The sequence below is a fragment of the Molothrus aeneus genome, chromosome 24, assembly GCF_037042795.1.
Source record: "Molothrus aeneus isolate 106 chromosome 24, BPBGC_Maene_1.0, whole genome shotgun sequence".
In the NCBI taxonomy this organism is placed as follows: Eukaryota; Metazoa; Chordata; class Aves; order Passeriformes; family Icteridae; genus Molothrus; species Molothrus aeneus.
This window is the reverse complement of record NC_089669.1, coordinates 4,756,351-4,771,578: the sequence shown is the minus strand read 5'-3', so window position 1 is coordinate 4,771,578 and position 15,228 is coordinate 4,756,351. Positions and strand designations below refer to the sequence as shown.

The following is a 15,228-nucleotide window of genomic DNA, read 5'->3' as shown; positions in this document are numbered from 1 at the left end:
TCCTTCCTATCTCACCCACAGGCTATGACGTGCAGCTGCTTCATCCCACTGTATTTTGGGCTTTTCCCTCCAACATTCCGTGGGGTGGTGAGTAGCTTTGTGGTCTGGAGACCCTGTCCCAGCTCAGTCCAGGGCCCCTCCAGCCTCTGTCCTTTCTCCTCTGGTGGCATTAAGGATGTTTCTACCTGGCTTTGCCACCAACATAGTTCAAGGCTGGGGTCCCCCAGCACCTGCAGAGAGAAGAACAGGGCCCCAAAATCTGACCTCACTGCAGACAGGACTGAGCTTCTCACTGAATTGCCCATTTCCCCTGTCCCTGGGCTTTCCTCAGCTCCTTTCTGCTGCACTTTGCTCCCAGTTCCATTGCAGTAGCTGTTTGGTATAAGGGAGTAGGGCGGGTGTGCACCTGGAGCAGGGGAGCAGCGGGTGGGGCAGTTCCCTGCAGGGGGATCTGTGGCGCCCCAGAACCTCAGCCTGGTGTGGGCCTGGCTGGGGAACGAGGCCCCCGTGTGCCCGTGTGAACAGCACTGGGAAGGCTCAGGGCTCCCTGTTCTGCCTCCCAGCGCTACGTGGACGGGGAGCTGGCCATGTGGAGAGCCGACTTCGTGTCCCGCAGCACCATCACCATCTCTGCCTTCGCCGGCGAATACGACATCTGCCCCAAGGATGGCCCCGCTGCTTTCCTGAACTTCCAGCTCTCTGACTGTATCCTACACATCTCAAAAATGAACATTTGCCGCTTACAGCACATTTTTCAGGTTCCCAAACGTCAGGTGAGCAGCTCCTCCAGGTAGCCAGAGCCATGAGCCCCCTGCAGCAGCTCAGCTGCCCTGACTGCCACCTCCCCTCACAGGTCATGGACCGCTTTTATATCCAGGGCTACCAGGACACCATCTCCTTCCTAAAACGACTGAGTAAGTGACTGTAACTGGGGACATTAGCTTGGGGGCTTCCCTTACATCCTTGGTTTGATGACACAAGGAAAGAGATGCTGCCCCAGAGTGACTGGGGCAGAGAAATGCCTGCATTCCTGGCACTGCCAGGATTCCTTGGGTCCTGGTGGCTCCTGAACCTGCCTCTGGAGCCACACTCCCTTTTTCTCTGCCACACTGGGCATGACAGAGCTTTCTCCCAGGGAACACAGGTCCCAGGCCCTCCAGACACAATGCAGGCTCAGGCGCCCCGTGTGGTGTTTGATAAGCCCCTGATGCACAAAGCAGCAATGTTTGGTGATCCCTGAGCCCTGGGGTCATCGGTGTCCCTGATTTCCACTCAGCCCAGGCCATGCCTCCCACGGCTGCAGACCTGGCAGGTGAGCAACAAGCAGTGAGAGCTGGAATCTCTTCCCACCAGGGGATTTCCAGGTGAATTACTTTGAGGGCTTCACACTTTCCTTGGCCCAGGAGGAAACCCTGCACCTGAAAGCACGACTGAGGGGTCTTCACTCCAGAGCCAGAGATCATGAGGAGGACACCAAAAAGGATCCAGGGATCAACAAGGCAGCGGATGAAGACGAATAGGAAGCCCCTCACCACCTTCCCCACCCCCGGAAGGTAAAGAACCAGCACTTCCTTTACCCCATCGCTTTTCACGTGACACTTGCCCAGGACTGTCAGTGCCCAAAGAGGCTCTGGGGCAGGTGAGAACATCAGGAATGGGAGAAAGCTCCCTCTCTGGTCAGGGGTTACAAGTGAGGCCTCCCACTGAGCCCTCACCCTCGATTTGGGTCAGCATTGAGGACTTCCCTGCTGGCTGGCTCAGAAGGGCTCCGTGGAGAAGGAGCTCTTTCCATGCAGAAGGCCATGTATTCACTCACCCCGGGAGGTAAGAACAGGTTCTGCCCACACCTCCCTTCATTAGGGGCCTCTCAAGGGTTCCAGCTGCCATTCCTGTGCCAGACAAATCCAAACTTCTCCTTAGGAACTCGGGATGCAGCCAAAGAAATACTTAATGCAAGGAAAGCATATTAGAGCTGCAGGTAAACCTCTTCCTGTGTCATTTTCGAGCAACACAAAAAAAGTTTAAATACAAAGCTTATAATTTTCTGCAATCATATTCCAAATAATGCCCGCTCCCTTTTCTTTGCTTGGAAAATCAGTGAATCCTCTGCATTTCAGTTTACACTCTCTTGTTACTGAAAAATACAAAGAAGCATCTGATCAAATGCAATCTTTCTTTCAATTTTACTCTTTATTTTCTCTTTCCTTATGAATCTTTCAACATTTCAGAATTGATCAGATTCAGTAAAATTACACAGCTTTTTCAACATGACAATTATTTTAAATGGAGACACATGAATTAAATGAAAAGTGATGAAAGACACAATGTGCTATATCTAGAAGGTCTAGAAGAAATGAGAAATATAAAGGGGAAAGACTGAGACCATTACCATTCCAGATCTAAAAACAAAAGTTTGGAAAACATTAAATGGAAGCAAGAAAGATACTTCCACTGAAAACAAACCAACTCTCAACCCACTGAGAAATGCAGGACACAGTGTTAGGCTGTAGGAGGTGCTTCCCTGATGGCTTTTTTAAAGGCTCCATCAGTCTGAGCTATGAGCAGCTTGTGGAAGCAACGAGGTGGGAATGAGGTTTCTTTGGAAGCTGGGCAGCTCTGGGCTATCAGGAATCTCTGCCTCTGCTTTGCAGCTGGGCTCCAACATTTTTGACAACACTCAGGAGAAAAATTCCTCCTGTGGGAGGAGTCAAGATTCATTTGTTAGGCCAGAGAGCAAGCAAGGGGTGAGTCCAGGCTCTCCATCTCCAGAGCAGAAGCACATCAGATTTTCCAGTTCTGGGAAGGAAAAGCCCTACTGATCAAGGCCAGGAAAAGGCTCTTGCACTCTTTCTCTGTGCAATGCCAGAACATCAGTGATGCTACCACAGCAGCAGGGGGATAAACTTGGGAACAACTTGTACTTGATTTCCTGGACAAGTGTCTGCAGCCTGCAATCCCACGAGGCTCAGGCTGCACTAGCAGCTTATCTACAAGCACCTGCAGGTTATCTGTGTGCCCAACAGGACAATTGCACAAGGAATTGCACCCTCCTTGGTGCCCAGACTGGAAACAGAGGCTGGCATAAAGCACCTGCAGCCCACAGCCAGAGCCACAGGCAGGACTGGCCACGCGCTTGGCTTTGCTGGGCTCAGTTTCACACATCAGACTCAAGGACTCTTCCCTCTAGACCTGCAGTGGGATCCAGCTCCAGAGGGAGCTCTGCTGTCTTGCCTTGTCTCCAGACTCATCCCATCCACCTCAGGCTTCACATTTCTGATGAGGTTGAAGCAGAATGAGACAAGCAACAGGACAGGGCTACAGGGGTAATATTTTGAGGATACCAAAACCGGCTGCCCTGTAGACAACAGGAGGAAGAGAGCAGCTCTGAGCAGGCACTTGAATCCACTTTGTCCCACTGCAACTGCCAGAGGTGTCTGTCAGACTCACCAAGGTGGTTTTCTTCCCCTTAGGGCCAGGTTGAAGAGCATTTCTGAGCCCGCTGCTGCCTTTGGCCCCAGTTTCTGCTTTCAAGAGGCAATGAGCAACTTGGAACCCAGCCTGAAGGCTGAGCCTGACCTGCCCCGAGGAGCACATGGACTGTGCCAGCAATGTCTCAGCAGCACAGGCAGGGCCACAGCTCCCACATGATTCCCATGATCCAGCCCTAGAGAAGGCATTCCAGGCTGCTTCTACCCCCACTGGGTGCAGCTGGGCTTCCCACTTTGCTTCCTTGGGGTGAAAGAAGCTCCTGCACAAGATGATTCCAGTCAATGCCAACCTTTGCCTCTAGCCACTGCCTCTGGCAAAGCCTCCATTGCCATTAGCTCCAAGCTCATGTCTCCAAGAGGAGACAGCACCAGCTCTGCTTGCTTGAAAAGATGAGGGATTAATAAAGCAAAACCCAGCTGACTGGAATATGGAACTGTTAAAGACTTATTTCTTGCTCATTCCTGCAGGTTTGGAGAAGGAGGATTCTTTGCTGAAACCATTTTAGCTTAGTGATTCCTTGCAGATTGATTTTTCCTAAAGTTCTCAAAGTTTTACAATTGTTTATGATCAAGCACCACAAGGGGTAGGTGAGATACACTGGGCAGTTCAAACTGTGCTTCTGTTTGTGGCTGAGGTTTGCAGATGCTTCTAATGGATTTGGAGGTCCATTTCCCTGATGGGATTTTCTTTGGGGGATTTCAATGCCCATTCCAATAGGGTAACTGCCTCAGGCTGACTGAAATGGTAATATCCTGCCTGGAGCTGGGGATGGGGCTTGCAGCAGCCTGGAGAAGGAGCTGTTGGATAAGTGGGAGGGAGCAGAGGTGCAAAAGCAGATGATGGGCTGATTGTCCCTGCCTGGGGAGGCCTGAGTGTCTCTGAGCCTTCCACTTTGTCCTGTGCCAGGAACAGCTGCATTTGAGCAGCCTGCCTTAGGCTGCAGTGCTTGAGAGGTGTAAATCCATCCAGGACGGATGGAAGACAGGAGCACACAGGATCCAATGCAAACAGGATCCATCAAAATGGGCCAGAAAATTACAGGGGGACAGGAGCACCTCCCCTATGGAGACAGGCTGAGACAGGTGGGGCTGTTCAGCCAGGAGAAGAGAAGGTTGGATGGAGACCTCACAGCCCCTTCCAGGAGCTGAAGGGGCAACAGAGAAGCTGGAGAAGGACCCCTCATCAGGAACTGCAGGGACAGGACAAGGGTCAGTGGCTGCCCACTGCCAGGGGGCAGGGATAGATGGGATATTGGGAAGGAATTCTTCCCTGGCAGGGTGGGCAGGCCCAGGCACAGGGTGCCCAGAGCAGCTGGGGCTGCCCCTGGATCCCTGGCAGCGTCCAAGCCCAGGCTTGTGGGGGCTTGGAGCAGCCTGGGACAGTGAAGGTTTCCCTGCCATGGCAGGGGGCAGATCTATGTGTTCTTTAAGGTCCCTTTTAACCTAAACCATTTCATGATTTATGAAATAAGCATCCAGGTTTCTTTTAGGAAACCCATTCCAGGGAAGGTATTCCTAAGTCACTGATTTCAACCAAAGATGGCAGAAGACAGAATATTGCTCTTTCACACAGTACTCCTAGTTAACTTTGAGTCTGATTATATCATAGCTGCCTTCAGCTACTCCCCCCATTCATTTCTGCAGCCTCCCCAGCCCTTTGGATGAAACTTTCCTCTGTCCCATCAGGCTATTTACTCTAATAAACTGCTGCTGCTGTTGGGATCCATTCGTTGCCTGTTGGGAACCAACAAACAGGGGAGACACAGTTGGGCCAAAGCCGATCCACAGCTTCAGATATGCAGCACAGTTTTCAGATAATTAAGAGTGCTGCTAATTAATTCTGTGTGCAGACCAGTGCCACAGGGTGTGATTGCCTGGGCCATGCTCTGTGGTGGCTGTGGCTTACAGACAATTGCATGAGAAGAACTCACATATTTGTGAAATGTCAGCAGATGCAGCCTGCAGGACTCGGAAGTATGGGGAGGTTAATCTTTAGATTTCTCCATCCTTCTGCACAGCTGCAAGTTCCAGGGGAATCCAAATGCACTCCCACCTCCACAGGCAAGAGAAGCAGGGCTATGGGGAGGTGTGAAGCTCAAGAATTGATAATTGGTAAACAAAAAACGTAAGGGAACTGTAGAAAAATTAGTTCCTGCCCAGGATGATGCTCCCTAAGGCTTTTTTCTCTCTCTCTCTTGAAGTTTTTGAGCGGGAGGAAAACACTTAAAACATGGCATTTCCTGGCAACTGCCTGCCCTGTAATCTGCATTAAACAGGGAAGGGATGCTGCTGGTGGGGAGGAGATGGAGTGGGCAGGGAAAGGATGGGGCTGTGAGGTCTGCAGGTGAAGCTGCCCCGTGGCCCCATGCAGCCTGGGCTGGGTCCCAGGAGCAGCACCGGAGCTTTTCCTCGGCCATCATGGGAAAGCAGGTGAGGCCAGAGCAGGGGCACTGCAGCGGCAGCACTGCAGACAGAGCCAGACAGGTTCTGAAGAAGAAATACTCCCCAAAAATTCCCTCAAGAACCAGCAGCCGTGCTGGTGTTGCCCACCACACTCCAAGGCAGCGCTTCAGACCCCCAGGGCACCGCTGGGACAATCCTTGTTACCTGTGGGAACAAGGTGAGAGCTGAGGCAGGGTCGAGGTACTGACAGGGATAAGCAGCCCCAGGAATGTTTGACTCCAAAGGATTTTCTCACAGCTGAGGAGTTTGCAGCTGCCTCAGGGCAAAATCATTCTGAGGCTCTTGGGCAGCTGCACAGGAGGGAATTTGCAAGTGGATTTTTGGGGGATATGCCTTAAATCCCTGAGAGCTTAGTGCCAGAACATCTCTCAAGATCTTGGTGAATGTGCCTGGTGTCCTGCCAGGACAGAGCCCAGCAGATAAATATCTGGAACACAAATGTATTGCAGCAGGGAGGTGGCACTAAGCTGGTTTGTAGCTTCTTTGAAATATCAAAATAATATCACAGGGATAAAAAAATAGCTACTTTTAATGTGGGCTACTCCAGATTTGGAATTTTTAGCCACACTCACCATCAGTGACCCAGTGGGTGAGATTCCCAAAGTCTCCCTGCCCTGCACCCTTCTCTCTTTTTGCTGAGGGTCTGCAGACCCCCAGCCCCTCACCTCCTGTCCACAGCTGTCTTAGGCAAACCAGGCACCAAGGTTTGGAGGAGCTTGTGGAGTCGTTGTACCAGGGACCTGACACCTTCCAGCAGCCCCCACACCTTCTTCACCCTGCAAAAGCAAAGTACACGGGCTGAGTTTAACGATGGCTGAAGGCAGCAAAAGGGGAGGGTGTTCATGGTAAATGCACACTGTAGTAATCACACATTCATGGTAAATGCACACTGTAATAATCACACATTCATGGTAAATGCACACTGTAATAATCTTTTCCACTAGCAAGAGATGCTGTGGCATTCCTGCCAGCCCCACCCGCTCTCCCTTGGATCTTGCCTTCAGGAAACACCAAATCCCTCCATGTGTCCCTTCAGCTGCCCCAGCACAGCTAAAGGCACAGCCCCTGGTTTGTGTGCCATTCCCTGATGCCTCTGTTGGGATGTTCTTACCCCTTCCTGAGCAAGGCTGGGAGCCTGTATGGCTGCAGCAGGACCCTCGCCAGTGGGTCCTGCAGTCCATTCACCTGCTCCTTCTTCCACAAGCCTGCACCCAGGAGTGACAGCACAGAAGGAAATAAAGACCAGTAATTACAAACAATTAAATAAATGCGATAACTCCTCTTGCCCAGCCCAGGTAGGTACTGAAGCCCAGGCCAAACTCCAGCTGGAGTCACTCTTACAAAGTGTCTTTGAAATAGAAATATTTAATAAATAACTCAGTAATGTCTTAAATATAACCCTGCTGCTCTTAAAGGCTGCAGCAGCCCTAAACCCAAGCTGAGCACCCCAAATCCTCTACCTGGCAGGAAGTAAGGGGTCAGGCACTGAGGGACCCTTTTGTACAGGCCGGGGTGCGTCCCATTGGATTTGCCAGAGTCATTCTTCCCACAGGTGCTGCCGAAGCGGAAATTGCCATCGAAGTAGTTAAAGCCAAAGGCATCTGGGAGACACAGAGAGAAGGGGTTGATGTTTGTCTGTGTCACACCAAGGTGCCCCTCGGGTCCTGGGGTGCCACTTACTGTTCCTGTACAGGAAAAGGGCCGTGTCCTGGTATCCCTGGGAGAAAATGTCATTCAAGACCTGCAAGGAAAAACACTTGAGGTCATTAGAGAGCCCTGATCCCAGTACTAAAGGATCTATCCAAAGCTGTTTGACTGTGGAGGGTTGGGATGGCCCATTTGGGAAGGCAGCAAGCACTGGTTGGTTTCCAACCACTACAGCACCAGTCAGAGAAACACAGAAAGAGTTGGGTTGGAAGGGACCTAGAGATCGCCTGGTTTTGTCTGGTCCTTTGCAGGTTGTGGACTCTATCCCAAGCTGGCCACCCATCATCAGTGTCCCTTCCCCAAAATGTACTGCAAAAACAGTGGGTGTTACCCTCTCCCTTTGAAATCCCATTAATTAACAGTGGAGTTTGAGCTGAACCTTAAATCTTGAGCAGGCAGGAGCAGCATTAATCTTTTCACCAGAACTAAGCTGGGAGAAGTTCCTGGTGGTCTCACCATGGTGCTGGGTGGAAAGAGAGCATAGCTGATCCTGCACAGGTTCTCTATGGAGATCTGGATGCTGCCGTTGAAGATCTGGAAGCAGAAGAAGATGGCGGGGCAGTCGCGGGGGCAGATGTCCAGCTCGCCGGTGAACGGGGACACGGTGATCACGGGCTCCTCCAGGCTGGACACGGGCTGCAGGCCAGTGAAGCCTCCGTCCACGTAGCGCTGGGGAGGAGCAGAGGGATGTCACAGACATCTTTTATGAAAAACCCTTTTGCTAGGATTTTCCTCCTGAGAAGCTGAGAGGCCTCAGAAATGAAATGTAAACAATGATTATCTGCTGCTGTGGAATGCAACAGGTGCATCTGTGATGGGTCTCATGTGGTTGCTTTTAATTAATGGCCAATCACAGTCCAGCTCTCTCAGACTCTCTGGTCAGTCACAAGATTTTATTATCATTCCATTCTTTTTCCTTGCTAGCCTTCTGATGAACTATTTTCTTCTATTCTTTTGGTATAGTTTTTACACCAAAACTATATATATAATATAATATAATATAATATAATATAATATAATATAATATAATATAATATAATATAATATAATATAATATAATATAATATAATATAATATAATATAATATAATATAATATTATATTATATTATATTATATTATATTATATTATATTATATTATATTATATTATATTATATTATATCGTTTATATACATATTATATTATATATTATATATTATATATTATATATTATATATTATATATTATATATTATATATTATATATTATATACTATATACTATATACTATATATTATATTTTGTATACTATATATTGTATTTTATCTTTTCTATTTTTATATTTTTATATATGTATATATACACATCCTTTTCTTTTAATATAGTATATATATCATAAAATAATAAATCAGCCTTCTGAAACATGGAGTCAAGATTCTCATCTCGTCCTGGGACCCCTGCAAACACCACCACAGAGGGAGGGTTTGCTCTGGGGGCCTTTGCAGTGTCCCTGAGTTGGGAGCCAGCAGCTGCACAGGTGACACTCCAGTCGTGAGCCCATCCCAGCTTGTCCTCCCTTCCCACTTCCAACAGTGTCTTGTCCCACCTGTGCCCTTTATCCCTTTGCCAGCTCCTTCCCCTGCCCTGCCTGTGGCACCCAGCCAGCTCCTCGACCAGGTCTGTAATTCACAGCAGTTATTAAAATGGAAATATAATTATTTTCATTCACAAAGATTTGTACAACAATTTTTGGCAGTCAAGAGCCAATTCAGACATCACTGAATGCACAGTGTTGTATAACTTTCAAGTCCTGAGCTTGAGCAGCAGGACCCCCACGTTTAATAATTGCCTGCAGATTCATGAGGGATTACATACTGGGCAAGGAAAATGTCAATTGCTCTATTCCAAAAGGAATCTGGATTTACCACCTCCCTTAGTGGGATTGGAAGTCACAGCTGATGGAATTAAATGTTGCTGAAATAACTGTGCAGAGAGGCCTCACAGAGCAATCACAGACCTGGAGATGGGTTGGGTTGGAAGGGACCTCAAAGCTCATTTCATTCCACCCCCTGCCATGGGCAGGGACACCTTCCACTATCCCAGGTTGCTCCAAGCCACGTCCAACCTGGCCTTGGACATTTCCAGGCACCTTAGAGACCCCAAAGGGGCTGCAAGAGAGTTGGAGTGACAGGACAAGAGGCAATGGCTTCTCACTGCCATTAGGGTTAGATGGAATATTGTGAAGAAATCTTTTCCTGTGAGGATGGTGAGGCCCTGCACAGGTTGTCCAGATAACACTGGAAGACACTGCCACGGGAAAACACTGCCACGGGAAAACATTGCCACGGGAAAACATTGCCGAGCTCCTCCTTCCCCTCCCTCAGACAGGCAGAGCATGGAAATGCTCAGGGCTGGGGGAGGATCCTCTGGACTCTGGATGTCTCAGCTGTGCAAGTCAGCACCTGAGCCGAGGGATGAACCTGCCCTGCAGCCAGGCCCTGCCCAGGATAACTGGATTGTGTCTCAAAGTCCCCACTGTGGGCGTCCTCTTATCTCACTCAGAGATCTGCAAGGTCATCCACAGTCTGTCCATGGGCAAAGCAGGAGAGGACTCTCCAGATGGCAATTCCACCCAGATGTCATCTTAGGGTGGGGTGAAGAATAAGCTGATGGGCTTCATGATCCTCCATCAACTAAAGGAAATGCCTGGACACACCTATCCCTCCCTGTCTGTACATTCCTCCTTTACAGAGGAATGTAAACTTCAAATCAAGAACACCCTGCTGGGAGTGTGTGTTTCAGTGGAAATATCACTCACCACTCCTCGGTAGGATGGAGGGATGAATCCACAGTAAATTGGAAGAAAGCAGCTGCAGAGGAGAGCCTGGGGAGGAGAGGGATTGCAGAAGTCAATGTTCCTGTCAGTGTTCTGCACAAAAGCTGCTGACATGGGGCCTGAAAATTCAGCCTTGACAAAGTCTGGAACCAGGCTGTTGGTGCCACCTGGACTTTGCTGGGGACTGTGGCAAGAAAGGCTTCAAGAAAGGGAAAACATCTGATTTCACTGAAGTGGAAACACTTCTCTAGAGCAGGGCACAACACTGCATTTTTTAAGTTTTATAGCTGCCAGAATTAATAGTTGTAAATCTACATGTCCGTGTCCAACACTGCCCTTTGATGGTGGCAAGCTGAAGCTTTGGGGCCAATTTCCATCTTTGCAGGTTTTTGGACAAAACCAAGACACCCTTACAAGGTATCCTCACCCTGCTGGGATTTGTCAGTGTTAAAGCCACTTCTGGGACATTTGGAATAATTTCCCACCCAATCTCATCAGCTGGGAATGAGCACCCCAGGCTCCTTGGGGCACCATGGGGTCAACTCCAACATCTCCATGGAGCTGCCATCCTCTACTGTCTCCCTGGGACAAGGGACCCAGGACCTCAGGGTCAGCTCTGTTAGGACTTTACCCTGGGATTCTCCCCCTCAGCAGATAATTTACTGGTTAATGAGCTGCTTGTTGTTCAGCAGCAGCTTTGTCCAGTTTTTTCCTCCCAGGAAGGTGCTGAGGCAACAAGAAAACCATTGCCAGATGGCTGAGGAGAGACCTGTAGGGAGAGCTGAGAGGTCACATCAGCACTGACAGGGCTCTTTGCAAAGTCACTATTAGAGCCCCAACATCAGCTCTATGAGGCTGGAAACAAACCTGCTGCTTTTTTTAGCATGATTTGTTCCATCTGATCCTTGAACTCAAACCTTCCTCCCCAGCCCCAGGCTCATGGAGCCCATTGTGGTGGGACCATGGCTGTGGCAGAACCTCCTGACTCTCCCCATCTCAGGTAGAAAAAGTGCAGTTGAAGCCACCAGCACTTGGGACATGTCCATATTCAGGTCTGTGTACCTGAATGAGCTCCTCCTTGGAGCTGAACTCCGAGGCCATGACGTTCTGGCCGTCCACCACCCGTGTCAGTGAGATGTGCAGCCTCCCCGAGGCCAGCAGGTAGGAATCCTCCGGCAGCATCCGCTGCAGGACAGTCTTGAGATTGGCCAGCAAGCTGCACTTGGGAGAGAGGGGGCCCAGGATGGTTTTCCTGACTTCTGTTGCCAGTGCGAAGAAAAACTCCTTGATGTCATCTGAGAGAAGATGAGAAGGTCAATATGCCTGCTGCACTAACAGTTGTATTTTAAATCCTATTTTTAACACTCCTCACAAATAAAGGTTCTTGCAGCCCCTCTGTGTTACCCCAGGATGACACTGCTGCTACAGTGGGGGACATTGAGGTAGGGCAGAAAGTGGGGCATGATCCCCATAATGTCCTCAAAGGACACCATGTCTTTGTGTGACCCCACTGATGAAATCCCCACCTGCACCAGAGATGGGGCCTCAAGAAGTTCCTGGTCTGGATTAGGGAAAGGCTCCAGAGAGCCCCAGGAAGGGGGACAGAGTTATCCATGACAACCTGACTTGCACAACACATTCCTGCTTTCCACCTCCCATTTCCCACGTGGGCAGCCCCAGCTTTACAGGGAGCTGGGCTGGCTCCTGCGTGGGGATGAGGGGCACCTCTTCTGCTCAGGGCTTTCCTGCAAGCCAGGTGTCCTGGCTCCACATTGCTGGGATTCCTGGCTCACCTGAGCTCTGGGGAGGTGTTAATAGCCATGGCATGTGTCTGCACATCCCAGGAGCTGGTTTAAAGGAGCAGAGCCTTGGAGCCCTGGCTGAGGGCTCAGGAGACTCCAGGTTTTAAAGGTTTCACAGTGATGGGGAGGAGGAGGAGTGCAGCAAATCCTGCAGGCAGCCTGATACCATAGAGGGAATTTGGTGCCTTTGCTGACATGGAGATCTGACCTGGGGGAACATCCCACCTGGAGGATTAAACCCTTGCAGTGAAAGCTTATCCAGCACCAAAGCTGCAAAGAGTTGTCCTTGCACCCAGGGTGGGACCCTGCACCAGCACGAGGCCCCGGGCCTGGCTCAGCACCAAGGCTTTGCAGGGGCAGAGGTTTCCATGCGTTCTCATGGGATTGTGTGGACGGACAGACGGATTAGGTGCAGTGTCCTGAGGGCAACTGGAGCCACACAGGCGTTCAGAGGGGTTATTGTGTGTTTGAGCAGATGCTGAGGCCACACGGGGCCACGATTAACACCGGGTGGGTTTGCACAGAGGGGATGCTGGAAGAGCCAGACCTCCAGGGAGGAGGGGCATGCCCAGGTCCCTGTCTGGCTGCTCTGTGTCCTGGAAATGGGGGAAAACATGGAAAAACTGCCCACAAGCTGCTGGGTAAGAGGTGAGAGCCGAGCGCAGCTTTGCAGAGCAAGTGAAGGATGAGCCTGGCAGCAATGTGACTGTCCCTGCCTGCACCAGCCTGGTGACAAGCATGTCCCCACGAGGGGACTGGTGGGGTCACAGAGGACAGGCTGGCTCTGGGAGCCCAGAGCTCCTCAGCCAGCCTGGGGCAGGGGACGGGCACCTGACTGCAGCCACCCAGTGGGACACCAAACACACCTTTCACCTTCTTCCTGACCCAGTCATCCTCGTTATGACTATGACAGAGCTTGTGCCACATTCATTTTCCTTATTAGAAACCTGTCCAGAGTTATCACTGTCCAAAGTGTCTTTTTCTTCCTTTGGGGAAGATATTTTGGGCACAAGATCATCTCAGCCCCTCTAAGTGGATGCTGCCTTCCACCTCCAGGGAAGCAGATGCCCAGTTCAGGACTGGTGCCCCCACCAAGAGCAGTTGCTGAATGTATTTTTACTGCTGGACAGCCCTAGCTCCATCCATTACAGCAGCAGGAGGAATCAGAAATTTTGGGGCCCTTGCTTATTTGTGGAGGAGTTCGTCCCCATGTGGGCAGAAATGTTCCTTTCTGCCTTATCTAAACATATTTGCCAATGTTTTTAATTATTTTTAGCTGCAGAAGAACAATTCCAGCATCCACCAGAGGTTTCAAGAACTGTATGTTTCCTCCCAGCTTCCTCCATCATTATTTGGTCCCCAAAACCTTCTGCTCCTCCTAAATGTCCCCATTGCTTGAAGCAGAATTTGGATCAGGCTTTAGAGTCTTAAGTCTTGTGTACACTTGTTTACACATGGGCACTAATTGGAAATATGGGAGGATGTGATTATTAAAAGTGGATTAACTACTCTGAATTAATTCTACACATGGAGGATCTTGTTGCTGGAGGGCCCTGTTTCCACATGGTTGAAAGAGGGTCAGAGGAAAACCCCTTTAGCAGCAATAAGAGAAATTCCAGCCCTGGGCTGGAGCAGGCTGCTGTTTTTCCAGGAATATCCTGCTGGAGCAACAGGGAAAGGTGCACCTGGAGTTGGGAATCTCCCCTTGTTCTGGGAAGGCTGAGTGGGATCAGCCAAAGTGGCATGCAAACAAGGCTGCCAGCTCTATAGATACCTGTGTGGCAGCCACTCGTGTCCCTTCATAGCTACACATCCCACGAAACCTGATCCACGGGGAAAAGAGGGCATTCCATGGGTGAATCCAGCCCCTGGGGCTGCCCTGACTGCCTTTGGGACACACCTCAGCACCCCTCGGACCTCAGAGCAGAAAAGCAGGGGATCTGCTCCTCCAGCAGGAGCAGGAAAAGGAGCCAGTGGAGAATGGGATATGGGATGCCAGGTACATCCAGATCTGCCCCTGTGATTCCTGCCCACTGAGCCGGGGAACACGCAGGCTGTCAGAACCGGCTTTTTCAGCTTACACCTCCCAAAACTGCACCGTGCTGCCTGCCAAGGTGACAACACCTTGGCTTTCTGTAATGCCTGGTGAGCGAGGAGAGTTCCACCAGCCCCAGCACCCCCCAGCACCCCGAGGCACCTCCCCAGGGCTCATGGAGCAGGAGAGCTCCTGGAAGGACTCGAGGCCGGGGCGTTCTTACCGAGGCCAACGCCGCACACGACGGCAGCAGCGATGATCGACCCGGCCGAGGAGCCGTAGACCTTGCAGGCAGACTTGAGGAGCTCAGGAGCCAACTCCAGCAGGGACTGCACCACCCCAACCTGGTACAGGGCCAGGAAGCCACTGCCCGAAAAGGAGAGAGAGAAAGGGGTGCTGGAAGCAGCCCGGAGATCCTCCACAGCCATCTCGGGATCACAGCAGCAGATCTGGCTCGAGGTCTCGGGGTTGTCCTTTTTCACCAGGTGAACCTCAGGCTGTCTTCTCCTCTGCTGCCTCCAGGCTCATCTCTAGCTGCAGAGGAGTCCAGAAGATGGATTTTCTGCCTCCTTTTATGACAGCTCCCCGAGGCGTTGAGATTCGCGAGCTATTTTAATTGCTGCCTGTGCTAAAAACAGAAATTTTCCCCTGATCAAAACAGCTCTTATAATCCTCAACCACAGCCAGCTCAGATGCTCAGGGCTGATTCAGGACTCCCCTCTCATGCCAACGGGTCTGCAGTGCCCCAGGAGTCCTCCCAGAGAGGGTCCTGGTGCTGTTGTGCCCGTCACACTTGGGAACATCCGTGCAAAAATTCCTCTTTGCTTTATCCTTTCTTCATCAAAGGGTGTTTTCCTAAATTGGATTCTCTATCAATCCCAGCTTAGGCACAGCTCAGTACTGACTGAGTAAAGGCTTG

At 50.5% G+C, this 15,228-nt stretch overlaps 1 protein-coding gene across 1 annotated transcript; it reads right to left on the bottom strand.

Annotated features, from left to right (window-relative positions):
- Nucleotides 1-6,612: 6,612 nt before the first annotated feature.
- PNPLA1 (patatin like phospholipase domain containing 1) lies at nt 6,613-14,737 on the bottom strand. The gene is made up of 8 exons (XM_066565059.1): nt 14,533-14,737; nt 11,535-11,767; nt 10,455-10,520; nt 8,115-8,327; nt 7,632-7,692; nt 7,412-7,552; nt 7,063-7,156; nt 6,613-6,727 (listed from the first exon to the last, which is right to left on the bottom strand). Exons 1-8 carry the CDS (start codon nt 14,735-14,737, stop codon nt 6,613-6,615), a joined length of 1,128 nt encoding a protein of 375 aa, XP_066421156.1.
- Nucleotides 14,738-15,228: the final 491 nt, after the last annotated feature.

Coding starts and splice junctions, on each gene's coding strand:
- PNPLA1 (XM_066565059.1), bottom strand. CDS start 14,737: ATGGCTGTGGAGGATCTCCGGGCTGCTTCCAGCACCCCTTTCTCTCTC. Junction 7,693..8,114: donor TCTTTCCACCCAGCACCATG/GTGAGACCACCA, acceptor TTTTCCTTGCAG/GTCTTGAATGACATTTTCTC. Junction 6,728..7,062: donor CCAGCCTTGCTCAGGAAGGG/GTAAGAACATCC, acceptor TTGCTTTTGCAG/GGTGAAGAAGGTGTGGGGGC.